We start from the raw sequence: 18,674 nt of genomic DNA on the forward strand, positions 1-18,674 counted from the left end.
GTGATATCGTGCTCGATGGATGGATGTATATGCGTCAGCAGTTTTCTGAATCTGTCGAAATTATGTGAAAATTGGCTTTTATATCGAATTATGGGGGAAAAATGTGTTGACAGCTTTCCGAATTAGTCGAGTTGTGTAAAAGCTGGGAAAAAATATAAGTGAAAGTACTACCTCACTCGGTGAATATGAGTGTACTAACAGTTTTTTGGATTAATCGAAGTGCGTGAACCCAAATATTGGATTATAAAAAAAATGTGTTGACAGTTCTCTAATTAGTCAGAGTTGCGTGAAAGTTGGTCCGGACACCAGATTATTAAAGAAAAAATATTACGTATTACGTAAAAGCTCATTTGGATATCGAATTATATAAAAAGAAAAGCTAAAACAAGTAAACAACATGCGCATATAATGCGCAAATGAAGAAAATGATAAAAAGAGAAGCCGGAAAATCGGCATTTAGTATTTCTATTCGTCTTTTTGCTTAGACAGTCGTGATGTACCGCTGCATTTGAAGTCAGAATGTGTTGATAGTATTGTTTCCTCCATTGTGAAACTGGAATTTTGAAATGTAACATGTACATATTGTTAGGTGATACCGTACCCCTTTCACTCTTTCAGCCATAGACAATATATAGTCCAAGACCCACCAGATGCTGCATCTAATGAGATCATCGCAGTTATGGCCTAGTCGACTCAAAAGTTATTCGATGATAAGTTTTTTTTTTTTGGCTAATTGATTACACACGCACACGTGGGGAGTTCGTGTGCGTCGAACTCCCGACCTCCCGCGAGGGGTACAAGAGCTCTACCGCCACACCAACACCTTGTTGGCTATTCGATGATAAATTCCACGAATTTAATTTGACATTCTTACGAAGGGGTGGGGCTTTAAATTCAATCTAAAGTCAATACTGAAGGTGCCTTCAATAATTCGACTAGCTCGGTTCAAAATTCTTTTTAAGAATATAATTTGCTTAAAACCGGAACGAAATGGGTCCTCCGAAAATCTAAATATATAACAATTTAGCATGCTAGCTTGTTCATTGCAATGGAAAAGGCTATATTAATTAAACCGCACAAATCATACAAGGAGCTCGCGTCGCTCGCACCAATACCGCAAAGTATGATTTTTATTTTTCATAACACAGTACATTTGAAATATTAACAAGCCCAATACATGTTGTCTGTAGATATAATACAATCGCTTTTTAAATTGCACCACACCACAATTTTTAATATAATATATGTGTTATCTATAATTTCAAATATTTATATTATCTACCAATATATATTATTTGTAACTATGTTTTCTGTATATACGTTCAAGTTTTTCAATTATTTTATATTAATCAGAAGTTGGTTAAACTCTTTTAAAATAACTCAAAAAATATATATGATTGGCCATAATTTTGTTTGTAATATCTAATTGTTTCAAAAATATTAGTTTATATCTTAAACACAAGTATTATAATAAACTAGCTTCTTAACCCGTGCAAAGCACGGGTTGCTTTAAATCACTTTCTTCAATATATGTTGTATCTCGTTATTTATCTTTTTTTATATTTATTTGTATTTTAAATCATAATATGTTGATGTCTGTATATACACATATCCTCACTTTTATGATATTTATTAAAAATATAAATACAAAAAATATATTAAAATTCGGTTAAATCGATGACTAATTGGTCGAAAATTGGATTAATAGGGTCGAATAATATTATTCGACCCTATAATATATATATATATTATTTTTACATATATAATATTAAATTAATTCTGAATAATGATCCTATTAATCATTCTGATTAATCGTTGATTTTCTGATTCCCGCTTTTTACAACACTAAATATTTATTTATTTATTATTAAATCATAATTATATATGATATATCCAAAAAATTATAAAATATACATTTTTATAAAAACAAATAAACATTAAGGCTTAACTTTCGTAGCCAAACATAGCCCCATAGATACTTAATTCCTACATTATACATCAAGCCAGTCCATTGACTGCAATATCAAAATACATATTTTTATATATAGAGAGGTCATTATTGACTTTTAAAACTAACGTATTTTATTAGACATTAATGTCCAATCATTAATATACATTAATTATAACATGATTTTGGAATTAATTTAATATTATACATATAAATAATATATATCTAATCATTTTTAAAATTTTTTATTTTCCCAATCTTTTCTTTTTTTTATAGACGTACGTTCAAATTTTGTGAATGAAAAATATCTTCTTTTTTTTTTTGAAACAAAGGTGTTAATCTAATAATAGAAAGCCATACGGCATCTACACCAATGATCGAGTCGAACAAACTGAATGTATTTTGAGTAAAGGATAGTTTAGTCATTTTGGATTAAATTGATCAAGATTCGATTTTACTGCTACAAATATGTGTCAGATACTTAGATATATAGAATAAAAAAAAATAGTTACTGGCTAATCACTGTTTCAGGCTTTTGGTCATTAGCCCCTGTACCGGGATGCTTGGCCAAACTGCTTCTTTTATCATCAATTACGGTATATATTACATGATGTTTAAACACAATTGAAAATATAACATCTCATTATGTCAGCAGCCAAACTGCTTCTTTTATCATCAACTACAGTATATATTACATGATGTTTAAACACAATTGGAAATATAACATCTCATTATGTAGCAGCCAACCTGCTTCTTTTATCATCAACTACAGTATATATTACATGATGTTTAAACACAATTGAAAATATAACATCTCATTATGTCAGCAGCCGCGCAGAAATCGTCGGCTTAGAGTTTTGACTATGACAAAAGAGTATACCTTCATCTACGATCGAACATTAAACTGCTCAGAAAGAATACCATTATTTTGACTGTTTTACATGATTTAAGGGTCTATTTTATGTAACTTTTCGCAAGGATTTCAAATATACAATTTGTTTTAAGTTTGTAATCAATAGAGAGTAAATAAAAAGTACACGAGTGTACCATAGAGAGTAAATTAAAAGTACGAACGTACCATCGGTAGAAGTCAAAAACGCGATGGTACCATTGAAAAAAACCACTTCTACGAGGGTACCATCAAGAATTTCCATATATATAATTTAAATTTATATTTACTTGTATTTTAATTCTTATTATCTTGATGTCTAAATGTACATATATCCTTACTATGATGATATTTATTAAAATGTAAATATAAAAAATATACACTATTTAAAATTTTATTTTATAATTAAATTATCATTCACCTAAAATTATTGAAAATTTGATAAAAACAAATAAGATTTTTGTCGAATCAGAGTCTTTGTCGTATAGTTAAAAAATCATATATATGATTTTATTAAATCATATATATAATTTTATTAAATCACAATAATTAAATATTCTAAAAATCGGCCGATTAACCGAATAATCGATAACAGACGAATTTTTAATACGATTTGGTAAAACTCGATTAAATCGATGATTAATTGGTCAAAATTGGATTAATCAGTCAAAAATCAGGTAGAATATTAAAATTTACAAAATTTGTGGAGAAAATTTAAAATTTTAAAAATGATTAGATATATATTATTTATATGTATAATATTAAAATAATTTCAAATAATGATCATGTTATAATTAATGTGTATAATAAATACATTGCTTAGACATTAATGTATAATAAATGCGTTAGTATAAAAAGTCAATAATAACTTTTATATATATTAAAATATGTGTATTAAGAGAAAGGTATATTAGTCATATCGAATTAATTTACAATGATTAGACATTAATGTCTAATAAATACATTAGTGTTAAAAGTCAATGATAACCTTTATATATATAAATATTGTATAATGAGCAAAGGGTAAATTGGTCGTTTTGAATTAAATTAATGTATCTCATATTTTTTTTTTCATCTTTTTTAAGTTGAGATTATTTGTAAATTTAATTTCAATTTAATATTTATTTGTATTTTAAGTCATATTATGTGTATATCTGTCCTTGCTTCTGGCTTTTTTTTCTAAAATAGTCGCATATGTTTTTTTTTACCTGTTTGTGTAAAAAGTCACAAGCACACATAGGAACTTGAAATTCTAACTTTTTTTTAGGACTTCAATTTTTTTTTCAAACACTTTAATCACTTATAAATATTGACTCACTTCTCATAAATAGTCCACTTTTTTTATTTTAAGAAGGAAGTCACTTTTCATAAGATTTACCCAAATACACTCTATATTGATGTATATATGTACACATATCCTCACTATTATGATATTTATTAAAATATAAATACAATAAATATAGTACACTATATAAAATTATATAATTAAATTACCACTCACCTAAAATTATTGAAAATTTAATACGAAAAATGAGATTCTTGCCGAATTAGAGTTTTGTCATATAGTTATATATATTATTTATAGTTATTCTAATACATATGTATATAATTTTATTAAATAATAACAATTAAACATTCTAAAAATTGGCCGAGTTAACCTATTAATCAATAGTCGGACCGATTTTGATCCGATTTGGTAAAATCCGTTTAATCGATGTCTAATTGGTCAGAAATTTGAATAATGGGTCGAAAATCATACAAAATATAAAAATTTACAAAATTTGTGAAGAGAAATTAAAATTTTAAAAATGATTATATATATTATTTTTACATATATAATATTAAATTAATCAAATAATGACCATGTTAACTATTTCGATTAATCGTCGATATTTTTATTCTCGCTTTATATAATACTGGATATTTATTTATTCATTAAATCATAACTATATATGTTATATACTTATATGTATTAGAGTTTTAATTATAAAGTAATTAATGCATATTAATGAAGAGACATTAATGTCTAATAAATAGGTTGGTATTAAAAGTAAATATTAATAGTGAGTAAGGGTAGTCTGGTCTTTTTAAATTAAATTATGCATAATGAGTAAGGGTAGTTTAGGAATTTTGATTTAAATTACTATTAGTTGGTCTATTAGATATATAATAGATTAGAAATGTTTAGAACACTGCCCTAAATTTTGAATTCCGGACCAGGGATGTAATTCCGGCTTATACATGTAAGGCTGTCATGTTTGATTTTCATCATCCAAGCCCATACATATAGGAAGCCCATCCCATTCTTGATTTGGGCCTGGTGGTTAACAAGCTCCGAGTCAAGCTTTCGCCTGATTCTTCCTATAATTTAAATTTCTGAAAATTGCATGCAAAAGTGGACTAGGTAGAATGTAAGTATATTTTAACAAAGTAACTCTTTAAAGATTTTTCAATTATATACATAAATTATCAAATCAACTTCATGACAATTAAAAATTAAAAACCGACTACTTGTAACGTAATAGTATTATTCCGAGTTGGCCTGCATACAAGAAGCACTACAATCCTTTAGATTTTACATGTAAATAATATGTAAAAAATATTATGTATATACATAATTCTGGTAACTCTTAAAAAAATGTTGTTACAAAGACCCAAAAGTCACGGCATGCACAATCCGTGATTCTTATTTTCCCGTGTTCTTAAACCTAAGACGTCTTATTCAAGAAGCTTATCTAGAGAGGAAACTCAACCTTTTTCTTGTCTCCTGGGCGGTCCTAGCAAACTGGACCACTAAGAGGATCGATATCTTAGAGCATCTCCGATTCTTTGTTGTGACTCGACAAATTAAATTAGTCGGTCAAACTGACTCGTTAAACAGACTCGTTTGATTAAACGAGTTAGCTCAGCTCAACTCGAGTCGACTGGGAAAATTAAACGAGTCGAAGTTTTGACTTAATTAAATTAAACAAATCGTCTTATTCGACGCGGTTAATTTCAACTCGAGGCTCGAAACTCGACACATTCGGCCCGAATTACAAATCTAAATCGATGTACGTACAAGATTAACTAGTGTACATAAATTTTACCGTACTATCTAATTATGATTGGACAGAGGACACACAGGCACGTGTGTGGGATTAGTTAGAAGTAGAATTAAATCCTACGACATGTGATCGACCGATAGGGAAATGCCGAAAATGTATGTGTGATAGAGGAGAGTTGGGGCTCTAGAAGTGATCAAGATAAGGAGACAGTCGAGGTTCATCTAACAAACAACTTGTCTCGCCACCAGTACTATGCATCCACTATATTGTACACCTTTTGCCCTCTTGCATACCCTCTGTCACAAGCAAGGTTGTAAAAATCGGAACTCGGTCCAACTCGGTTTGGTTTTGGAAAAATGAGTACTCGGAACTCGGGGGAGTACTCGGAATGAGTTATCGGATTACTAATCGGGTATTTTTTTTAATTAATTTTTTTCTCATATATGATTATATACTGATTAATAATAAAACTATATGATAATATCAATATTTTAATAACACACTTGAAATAATGAAGTTCAAATAAAAGTTACTTGTTTAATAGTTTTTGACATAATAATCATTCACGGGTTTTAATGATAAAACACACATACTTTTTAATTAATGTCAATATTTTATAAAGAAAGACCAAAACATATATAAATTTACGTTTATTCTTTTTTGAAATAATTTTCAAATAAAACAATAAAAAATTGATAAGTCAAACTCGGATTTGACCTCGAGTACTCGGAGTCAAACCGAGTTTTGACCGATTTTTTTATAAATCGGTTTTGAACCCGATTACTCGGAACTCGGATCGGACGAGGGGTTAAAAACGAGTACTCGGAATGAGTACTCGGCTGACTCGGCGATTTTTAGAACACTGATCACAAGACACTGCATACCCAAATATATAAAATGCATTCTCGACACCGACGCTGATCTAGCAAGAGGCACACAGACACATGACTTTTTTGATTTTTTTGACATTATTCATTATTTTAGATATTATATAATTTTAGAAGTATATTGAAAAATTTGAAAATATATTGATGTTTTTCAAATATTTGTTTGTGATTTTTGAAGAAATTAATCCTAGATCCGACCAGGTTGAAGATATGGATGAAGGAGATAGCAAATGCAGTGGGGCTGATGATCAGCTGTCACCATAAATGAACAGTCAACACCACACCAACATTTGCCTTTTTACATATGTTTATTTTGTTGCTAAGCTATGAGACGTACAGAACATGAAACTTGGGGAAGCACATATACATTGGACTCAGTTATATCAAGTTCTGTGGCTATGAAGTGTTGGCTTTATATTGCATTATGCACAGTACAGACACCAACGATGTGATCCCTATATACTGCAGGTCCACTCCCCCGGAGTAGATAGACGACGATTTATACTATATTATTAAAATTAAATATATAAAAGTTTGATTGTTGTTTTGTAGGAATATAGTGAATTATAATCATTAGATCACTTAAATAAAATTGAGCAAAACCGTCGCTTAAATTTTCTGTATCTATGCTACTGAACGTCTAATATTCGAATCTTGTTAACATAACATATTAAAATAAATTATTGATTTAATGACATATAAAAAAATTATTAACCATCAACAGTCATCCATATATTTTTCTCAAAAAAACAATCATCCATATATGGCACGAATTATGGGCTAGTATCATTAAATCCGAAATATTAAAAATTTAAGATTTTATCATCTCAACATTTTTGAAAATAATGTCCCAAATATCACATCTTGAAAAAATGTCCATTGTTCACTCTAAAATGATATTTAACTTATATCATCCATGTCTAAAATTTTAACACTCAAAACGCAACATCGCCATGTGTTATCACAATTTATTTATAAAAAAAACGCTGTATTAAATGGGTTTCAGAAAAAAAATTCAAATATTGAAAATATTATCTAATTTGATATTTTAGAGTGATATTTAAAACTGTTTTCTCAAAATATAATATTTGAGATATTATTTCTCGAAAAATGTTGGTAAGGGGCCGTTTCTTACAAGATGGGCTGCTAATCGGCGCTTTGGTTGAATATCGCAAGACAAAATATTTCATGTCCGGTAATGCGCTGCAGAATCGCCTTTGCGAAAAGCTAATCACATTGCATGGGACATCTTTGCATCAATCTTGCATGATTACCAAGAATAATTAACGAACGATTATATAAAGGACTCCAAAAAGAGAAGTCATCATCAGAAGAATGACCCAGAGTTAAAATGATCATAATTATGATGCACGACGAGAAATACATGTTGAGAGGTTGAGGCAGCCCAAGTGTCGACACAACTCGAAAGCTAAATTAATTATTCTCCACTAAGCCTAAAAAGTGAGATGCCAAGTAGAAGCTGATGAAGAATCCAAAGTCATCTGCAGTAAGAGTTGAGTACTTTGATCTATCAGTACAAGTTTTCGAGATTTATATGCTCTTTGTTCTGCTGATACTTGAACTCTCGACCTGTTGTTAGATGACGAGAAAGTTAGATGAAAATGGAACGGTACAGATGAAAGTTAAGTAATTCTGCCCCACTAGTTGATGAGATTGAGCTACTCATCATGGTTCACATGAGTAATCTGGAGAAGCAGTGAATATCAAACCTACTTTCTCACCTTTGTGGTTGAGAAAGATCAGTAGACTAATCTTTTGATACCGACGCCTACTCTCCCTAGACGAAGTTTTTGAGTTAGCGAAAGGAACGGTTAATTAATCATGTCGAATGTACCTTAATGACAATTACCCTGATAACACTGAGATGATAATAACCGGATACAATTGGGATCAGGCCCCTTTGTCCAGTTGTACTAGACTTGTCGAAATGTATCATGAGATCCATATAGCGCCTTCATCTAATACGATGGACTGATTCTCGATATGATTCTCGACATGATATCAGAGCAGGTCTCAAATTCTGACTTTTTGTCACCCCAATATTCTCATGGTTGTGATCGGCACTTTTCAACTCAGAGATTTCATGATTTGAGGTGTCATTTTAAATTCTCAGCATTATACTAGTATTTTAATTTACGCGTACATTGCTATAAATACAAGATAGAATGATGTTCATAGAGATGGTGCAATAGATTAACACACTATCAAAAGTGACACTCCATCTTTAATCCTCTCAATCTTCACAAGAAATCCACTCCCCATGGCTTCTCTTACAAATTTGCCTTGCTTTCGTCTAGCTAATTAGTATCGCCTAACAAATTATCTAAACCAAAACCTATTGCAAGAAAATTATTAGCCATGTCCATCCAACAAGCACCGGAGAGAAGTCACAAGAAATCTTATCAGAGATGGAACGACTTGGAAGCTGCGCGATACTTCTCTGGAGCCAATGAAGCGTCTAGTCGCCAAAAAATGGCGAGATCGGGTGGGAGAATCAGCCTAGACATTCCTATGATGAGTAGAACAAAAGATTCGACGTATCAAGCCCAAACTCATCAACACAACCATGCCGTGATGGAGAAGGCACCAACAAAAGAGAAGAAGCACAAACAACCTAATTCACCAGGTGGAAGGCTCGCCAGTTTCTTGAATTCTATTTTCAGCCAAAATTCTTCGAAAAAGAAGAAATCAAAGTCTTGCTCTGGACAATCCATCAAAGACGAAGATCATGACAGCCATGATACGAGGAGGAGAAGGAGAAGCAGCATAAGTCATTTTCGGAGTACTAATATATCTTCGTCTGCAGAAAATTCAAGTTCCGAATTCAATTCTATAAACACTCCAGCGAAAAATAGTTTCAAGGACTTCAAGAATTTTCTTGATCATCACAAGCCAACACTCCTACTCAATGTGTCCAAAAACAACTACCCGATCAAATCATCTGGACCACGAAAAGATCTGCATCAAAACTACAATCCGGAGAAAATCAACACGGATCACAATAACACCAGATTTGACGAGGAGAACTTCAGGTTCAGCACAACCACGACAAACACCAACAACAATGAATATCCTTTCGAGAAATGCAAGATCTTTGGCAACGGGTATCTTGACCACGACATAAATCAGTCATCCGAAAGGAATTTCAGAAACTTTGTGAACGAGATGGACGAGGGTGCAGAGAGCGATTCGAGCTCGGATCTATTCGAATTGCAGAACTTCGATTTAGGTGGATGTTATTCGAGTGGCCTTCCTGTTTACGAGACTACTCATATCGATAGCATCAAGAGAGGTGCGCCGATCACTAGCGGTGCTTTATGAATATTTACTTTTCGAGTCTTTACATTTGTCTTGCACAGAATCATCATGTCCAGAGATCTGCAAGAGGAGTTTTTTTTTTTTTTTTTTTTTGCTATCTTATTTTTGGGCTAATATATGGCCTTGGATTCGATTGTCGCATAATTTATTCGAAAATTTATATGTAAGTAGCGTTTGGAATGTTTGTTTTATGTCTTTTGCTTCATCGATTGTGGATAATCTTATGGAATGCAAGAACATTACAAATACAGTACTTTAGCTTTGTAACTGTGCATGAACGGATCTTCTACCAAATTTATCAGATATAACCAAGTAATGATCAATTCTACCTGCTAAAGACAAGAAGCTAGTACTGGATCTAACAGAGGAACTCCGATTATAAGAAAGTCGGGGCTGTAATTTTAATCTTAACATTTGAAAAAACTTTTTATTTTTTTAGGCTCGGTTGGAACCGTAGATTAATTATGATAACCTGTTTGGTTATTCATGCTCATATATTATGATAGCCGGCTCGACTCGACTCGTGAAATTAAACTGAAAATCGGTTCGGTTCGACTCAACTCGTAAAATTAAATAAATCGAGTCCGTATAGAAAAGTTTAGATTCTAAAATTAAACAATCAAGTTCGGACGGAAATTTTAACTCAATTAAGTTGAATGAGCCGACTCGTCCTACTCGATTAGACTTGGTTCGAATTATATCCGGCCCAAAACTTGGCATAATCGGCCGTATTACACCCTGGGAAACTGATCATGTGTAGTCTATAGATGCAACTGATCAGATACTACATTCTTGTATATATTGTTGAAATAATATAAATAGCAAGTATACTGTTTGTCACATGCAGATCGAACTGTAGTTTGTAGAAAAGCAAGAGCATTATTGTAGGAAAGTCTTGGGAATCTAGATGGGATTTGCCTTTTCTCAGCAGTTGGCTGATCAAATCAGGTGGGGCGTTGTGTTAGTACTAGAAAATAAGAAAATACAATATGATTTTGGCTCTACTTTAATCTTAAAGCCATCGCTAATGCAAACAAAATTCTTAATTATATCTTATGCGGTTATACATAATCAATCATTATATATAATTATAATCTCTTTAATCACATTATTAATATGCTATTTAATTGATAATTCATATTTATTCTCTTATATAAAAATTATCGATTTTTAAATATAGTTATTTGAAATTATCATTTCTAAAAATATTTTTAAATCATCATTATTAATATGTTTTTAATTGATATTTTAATTAATATTCAGTCATATGTTTTAAGTGTGTATATCTAGGCAAGCGAGATTTCATCATGTTATTACTGAAAATAATATCAATTACTCCCTCCGTCCCTTTTTACATGTCTATTTTGATTTTCGAGGAGTCAAATTGACCATTTTTTGACTAAGTATTATAAATAATTTATTTATTATTTTTAAAATCTGAAAGTTGCATATTAAAATAGACTAAAAATACTTTCTAATGATATAATTTTTATTATTTTTCTCAATTATTTGATACATATAAATTTCAATCAAAATATAGTCAATTTGACTAATCAACAGTCAAAGTGGACATGTAAAAGGGGACGGAGGGAGTACATAAATAATACCTCAAAATTCGAGGGATAAAAATTATTTGGGACAATTTTCGGGAATCTACCAATTTTCGATCTTCTATATAAGCTCTGCATACAACATTTTGAAAAATGGTGATCAGCTAATTGAGCAATCAAAGGAATTACGAATCTGAGGTAATGATTACAGCTTTTACAAAGTTTTAGCAAATCTACAGAAAGATTTAATTTATAAAATGAACAGAGTCCGTAGCTTTAGGTTTAGGTTTCCCCTTTTTCATAAGCTACACTTCACTCGTGCGGATTAACCTAGTTAATTACTTGTCTTTAGCTTAATTACTTAACAGTTAGCACCCCCTCCCCCACCTTGTTAAATATATATGTTTTTTCAGTAATATACAATAATTTTTATATCTTTTTTAGAATTTAGCTGGTAAAAAGAAGAAAGCTAAAGAAACGTATAAAGAGTGTGTCCCAATTTGATTCCACATGATTCATATTGCTATATAAAACAATTTTGAGTTGCCATGTAATCTGTAGCTAGTACATGAACTTCGAAAGTTACTAATCTACTGTACATAAGGATTCCTTGTCGTGTAATTCGGTTGTGAAGTTTTTGATTCTGGGTAGGTGGCGCTATTTTTTTTGTGAACGATTTTTTTTTCCTTAAATATTTTAGATAAATCAAGATTCTGTTTGGTATTAATGTTGCATAAAAAATTGTTTGATAAGTTTAAAAACGATTTTTCCGGACATTATGTTATAACCATGATTGTAGACATCGGCCGGAAATTAAAACTAAATCAGTTGACCTATCGATTCATTATTTATAAAATATTTATGAGAAATTTTTAGTTAATTCGGAATGTAATCATTGTATTGGTGAATTATTTTTAAGAATTAATTATAAAGTTTTAGAACACTGATTATAACTCAAATATGTAAATATCAAACATTTATCTGGTCCCTGGAGTTTCATTTTTGAATTAGCATTTTTTCCAACAATACGATAATTTTACCAGCACTCCAAAAATATTTTAATTTCTATAATAAACATTTAAGATATATTTAGTCATCCTCCGCTACAATCATCTTTTCGTGACTAGCGTGAAATAATTCAACTTTATTTCGTTACGTTAATGCTAAAATTTAATGTCGGAGTTAAAAGATTCGGTTGCGACCCGACACCTCGGTGCACAAATAAAGCTAAACAAGAAATAAAAGATACTAAAGAGGGATGGACCGATGTCGAGCCACTATTTGCAGGTGGTCGGACCACACAGATGAACTGATGAGCATCGAAGCATCCTCCACCACCTAAGTACGCAGCCCATGCACTACTGATAACTACTCCCTCCGTTTTTTAATATATGACGTTTGATTTTTTGGCACACACTTTTAAGTGCTTTGACCGGTTAGTTAAAAGTATTATTTTTGAAATTTTCTTTTTTTGAATAAAAATATGTAATCAAAATTTTAATTCACAAAAAAAATCAATTAAAAATATTAAGTTTTACTATCCAGTCAACCCACTTAAAACTACGTGCCCAAGTCAAAAGTGACATATAAAAAAAAACAGAGGGAGTACTTTATAATCCTGCTTCCTTGTTTGTCTACTTAAGAATTGACCACTCAATTCAATGTATTCTCAGCATAGGGCACAGGGCTTTAATGGTTTTGTTTAGTGGTTCTTTTTTTTTTTTTTTTTTTTTTTGCTAAATATGTTTAGTGGTTCTTCAAATAGTGGAAAGGGTGCTAAATCTGGCCGTTAAACATGTGATTAATCACAATAATGAAAAGAAAAATAGTACTGACGTACAGTGATGGACTTAAGAAGGCTCAGCGTTTTTTTTCGGGCTGAACGTATGATATTAACATATGTATGTACGGTATATTTATAAAATTTTAGAGTCAAACTGTTTATCTCATCCCCGAACATGTATTACTAACATATGTATGTAAGTGATCCGGATTCTAACTTAAATAGTCTAATCTAAATTATGTTCAGGTCGAACAAGTCGAGAATTTGATTTCGAATATAAACATTGCTTAAATGGTCAGAGTTTTAGTCAAATTTGTTAGAAAATAAGGATTTATTTATAAATGGATATCATAATTTTTGAATTCGTAATATATTTCCACTCCCACTAAAATTTTAGAGTTTTCAGCCGAGTAAGATTTTGGGATCGTTTGGTTCGTGAAGCGGTATCGGGTTGGAATTAAGAATCGGTTTGGGGTGGTATGGGCCATGGGGTTAAGGTATCATTCCTGATATCTTGTGTTTGGTTGAGTGTTGGAATGAATCTATTTAATTTAAAATATTATGGTGCTATTGATTAAATTAAATTATTTTATTAAATAAAAAATTATAAATATTTTTATTGTTAATAACAAAATTTATTTGTACATATAAATATTTTTATTTTTATTATTAGTATTTTTTTGAAATATAAAAAGAATAATATTAATACTGATACCCATACCAGCATCTCATACCCACCCCTCCACTTGGGTTTCAAAAAGTCATAATCGAGGGGTTTTAGGTATGGGTATGAAGATAAAAAAAAATCCAACCAAACACTAGGTATGGGTTTGGCTGATTTCATACCCATACCTGATTCCCCCAACCAAACTACTAATTGGAAGCTGATGGGCTGGTACGGTGTATACAGTAAATTGAAATGGTCCAGGTCGACATTACTATGGTCTTAATGGGCTGTAACTAAGAAAACGACACTGGTCAATTTAATCGGTCCTTGATGAAAGGACCCAATAGGCATGTGGGCTAAATCATGTCCTCCCACAGTTATTACAATTTTATGCTCCGTTTCTTTTTTTTTTTTTTTCTTGTTTGTGATATCGGTACTGTTCATAACATGAGATAAATTACTAATTTACACGTAATCTATAAAACTAAATATAGTCATGAGTGATCTTGTTAGATTCGTATTCACAAGTACTTTAATACGATGAAATTTTTATATTTAATGCTACTACGAAATGAAAGATATTAACGATCAAAAGTTCGTGTTGGCAAACGTGAAAAGTACAAACAGGAAAAGTATTTAGAGACAGAGGGAGTAGTACTTTTTTTTTTTGAATAATTAAATTATAGTACTTGATCATTTATAGTGAAATACTTTCTTTATTCTTAAAGAGCGGTGTTGTCTTCGAAAATAATAAATTCTTTTATAATTTAGTATGCTTAAATATATCAGGCACTGGTTTTATAAAATTTGAGGTACGAATTAAATCACATAATTTAGACAGAAAAGCTACCATGTACTTGATTAAGGATAATTAACAGCACAAACATGATTAGACAGAACAAAAGCTACTTGATTAGCAATGATTAATACATAGCTCTAAACTTTAATAAAGTACTCAGGCTACTCCCACTTCGCAGCTTCAGCTACAGATATTCGTAGACCAATCACTCCTTCGTGCAAACCTAAGTGAAAACAGTGATTAGTAAAGTAATTAGTTTTAGTAACAGCAATTAATTAATTAATCATTGTTATTATATATATAAGACTTACATTGTTGCTGGACTCAGAAATGGTTGTGAACAGAGGCATGTTCGTGATACTGCTGCACCTAGCCCACTGCACATCGCAACAACTTAATTACGTTACAGCGGGAAAAATCTACGTTTCCCGATTCTTCATTTTGCTTGGGTATCCGTACTGTACACTTGACACTCAGACATGATTATGAACACTCAAAAACTTCCTTTAGACCAAAAATATGCAATTTTTTAATAATACTATAAATTCCGACATTCGGACAAGTATCCGGTTTAGACATTTTAAGCCAATTCGACCGGGATAACATAGCAAGAAACAAGAGTTTTACTCATCGACGTGCATGTAAAATTAGTAAAATCACTTACGTTCTTTGATGCTGCACTAAAGGCATCCCTGTGAGGTATATTCGGATTGGCTGCTTTGATGCGCTGTATCTCCTCCCTTTATTCCCATAAAAAACAATATTTTCAGAATAACGTAATCATGTGTACGTGAGAATTTAAATTTACTCACCTCATGAATCGGTTGTATGCGGAAGGAGGCCTATGTTTCCTTTCCGGAGCTGTGAATCAAACACGTATATTCAAACACGAACACGAAAAATTTAGAATTTAATTCGGTTCTGAAGTCGAATGTGCGCGCGTGTTAGAAGCACTTACGTTTAACTACAAAGGGTGCATTAGAGGATGATGATGAGGATTCATGCTTAGGAGATGAACAATGAAGCTGTTTATTCTTCTTCTTCTTCTGGAGCCTCTTCGAATCACTGCACAGAGAAGACTGCAATCGCTCGCAGCATAAATAAAGACATTATTCGCTATCGAGCTATCACTACAACAAACAGGTCTATTTACGACAATAAACTTAACAAAAACTCGTTATCTCAATGCATATAAAATAACCTGAAGTGTAGCTGAGGAATCGAGGCTCGGGGACTGTACTGGTGGTGGAGGCACCGCGGTTAGATACGAGAGGTTGCAGCATTGCCCGCATTTCACCGTGACAGTCTCCAGCATCCGTTTGCATGGTATCCTAATCTGTAACAAGTATACAAAAGTTTATTTCATAGTACAAATGCATACTGCATTCAATATTTAATCTCGAAAAATATTAAAAGAAAGATTAATATGCCTCAAGAACAATGTTGCAGTACGTGCACCGAACATAGCACAAATGCTCATATGGTTGAACCGGATCCATGGAGAGAATTTATCACAAAGAACTGAAGAAGTGTTTGCATGTATGTTGCAGTTATATAGTGGTTCATCTGATTTGGAGGGTATCATAGTAATTATTGATTTTTGTTTTTCTTGCATTGCAGTCAACTCGTTTGGATTGAATTGAATGATACCTGAATGATTCTCCCTGATGATCGTGATGGCTCGGATAAACTTCAGGTAGCTAGCTAACAGGGCTATGCACATGTTTGTTTTCTTCATGTTTGTTGCAGAGTTCGTATTTTCAGTTGCATCCACTTCGAGAACCAATATGACCTTACATGCTGGTTAAGTGACAAGCTTCCCGGAATCATATCGTATGATTCTAACATTTCCCTTCACTCGAAAGCTATGTTAATTGGACTCTCATCTGCCTCGAAATATCCGTGTTGGACACTTGACACTCGGACATGCATGTATACTTGCATTCAGACACTTATTTTAAGCCAAAAATATGTAAGATTTTCAAAATCTTACCGGGTCCGACACATGAACACGTATCCATGTTGGACACTTCTAGCCAAGTCCGAGTGACATAACTCAAGAGCTTACATTTGGGTCGAGAAAGGATCACATACGCTCATCTCAGGGGCTTACGGGCTTAACTCTGATTCCATGTTAAGTAATCAGTTCTGCTAAAATCTTGAAATATTAAGAGAAGAGTTTACCAAGATCATATCGTATTCTAACACGTAAACAGATAAGAAAGGACTCGAACTCGAGACTCCACCTAAACCAAACACGGGATCCATGCCCTTGTCTAACACGAAGGACTAGAAAAAGGCCACAACATGATCTTGTTTTATCCGAGAGAAGTGACATATGCTAGGCTAAAAGGAGATGTCAAAATCGCAGAAGTGATTTCAAGGAACAGCCGCTAGTGAATGGGGGGATGGGACTAGTGCATCAACATACCAAACATGGAAACCACCCGTTTATCGAAGTGATGCCTATAACTTTCTTTAACGGTATAAAACGACTTTCACACAAGCTAGCCTCTTTGAGCTCTTTAATTGTTGCAGTTGGCTTTTATCTTCTGTTTACTGAATCATATATCTTACTAACTGACATTTGACACTTTACAGTAACACCATCTTTTCACATTTGGATGAGTAGGTCCAACATTTTGTTTCATGTAAGAGTGTGTAGCTCCAACTAAAATTAATTTTGCAGGGTTCTAGGCTTCTAGCCCTATTTATCTACAACTTCGAGTCGAAATGAGTATCGTGAAACTAAAATAATTTGACTCGGCTCGAACCAGATTTTAACTTAATTTCTTCAAAGGCGTATTAAATGACACCCGGGCCTGCTTAGGATTTTCATAAGAACCTGACGACTAGCTCCATAGCCAACACAGGTAGGTAAATCGGACTAATCGAGCGATAAGACTCAGACACTCAGTGGGTGGGAACTTTCCTACGACATATTTTGGTTTCATAACAAGTTTGAGTGTATTCACATTTTTAATCTCGAGGCCATTTTGGAGTCCTAAAGTGATAAAAAGGATCCAAAATCTATATGAAAGCCGAGACTATTCGAAAAAACTCATTCGGTTTGGTTACAACTTGCAAGTTGCAACTCCATTTGCAGTAGTTTGCTCAACCTTGTGACTTGTGAGAGTGAAGTGTAACCTAGTCTGCTTCTACATCTAACAAGTGAGATTTGATGAATAACAGATATAGGACTGGTCAGTTGGTCTATCTTCACTCTTTTTACGTTTCTATTTATGGCCATCTCGATGGGACATTTCTCTCCTATATTGCCTACATGGCTACATCTACATGCATGCATAAATTCATGGGAAAAATTTCAATTACCCGCTTGGCTGCTTTTACGGTAAAAGGAACGAGAGTGATACAGGAGAAAAGATCATATGTTATTGTTTTCACAAGTAATGTCTAAAATAACAGATGTGGGAGAATCGATTCAAATATTTGATAATTTAGCGTTTTGATTCTTAAAAAAAAGTCTGTCTGTGTTTATGATTGAAAATCAGTATAAGATATAATACGATCTGACATTATATGAGTAAAATACTCAAAAATGCTAGAGCATGTAGTGTTCACAAGGGGAAAAGACATAAACCCGTCACGATCTAGCATTTCGGGACTCGGGTTATGAGGTGAAGGTGAGGGTTATCTGCACCGACAATAATATTAGAGTTTTTTCTTGAAAATTATAACAACACCCGAACGAAACATCACACATATTAATTATTTATCGAGATAATGTAATCATACAACTATTCA

At 32.3% G+C, this 18,674-nt stretch overlaps 2 protein-coding genes across 2 annotated transcripts; one reads left to right on the forward strand and one right to left on the reverse strand.

The window, feature by feature from the left end:
* The first annotated feature begins 8,956 nt into the window (after window positions 1-8,956).
* LOC108197604 (protein BIG GRAIN 1-like E) lies at window positions 8,957-10,360 on the forward strand. The gene has a single exon (XM_017365266.2). It carries the CDS (start codon window positions 9,151-9,153, stop codon window positions 10,111-10,113), a length of 963 nt encoding a protein of 320 aa, XP_017220755.1. The 5' UTR covers window positions 8,957-9,150; the 3' UTR covers window positions 10,114-10,360.
* Window positions 10,361-14,891: 4,531 nt separating this feature from the next.
* LOC108199041 (protein DROOPING LEAF) lies at window positions 14,892-16,428 on the reverse strand. The gene is made up of 7 exons (XM_017366801.2): window positions 16,340-16,428; window positions 16,111-16,245; window positions 15,868-15,988; window positions 15,722-15,770; window positions 15,574-15,649; window positions 15,221-15,286; window positions 14,892-15,132 (listed from the first exon to the last, which is right to left on the reverse strand). The coding sequence occupies exons 1-7, from the start codon at window positions 16,406-16,408 to the stop codon at window positions 15,115-15,117; spliced, it is 534 nt and encodes a 177-aa protein (XP_017222290.1). The 5' UTR covers window positions 16,409-16,428; the 3' UTR covers window positions 14,892-15,114.
* Window positions 16,429-18,674: the final 2,246 nt, after the last annotated feature.

This window comes from Daucus carota, chromosome 8 (genome assembly GCF_001625215.2).
Source record: "Daucus carota subsp. sativus chromosome 8, DH1 v3.0, whole genome shotgun sequence".
NCBI classification, from domain to species: domain Eukaryota; kingdom Viridiplantae; phylum Streptophyta; class Magnoliopsida; order Apiales; family Apiaceae; genus Daucus; species Daucus carota.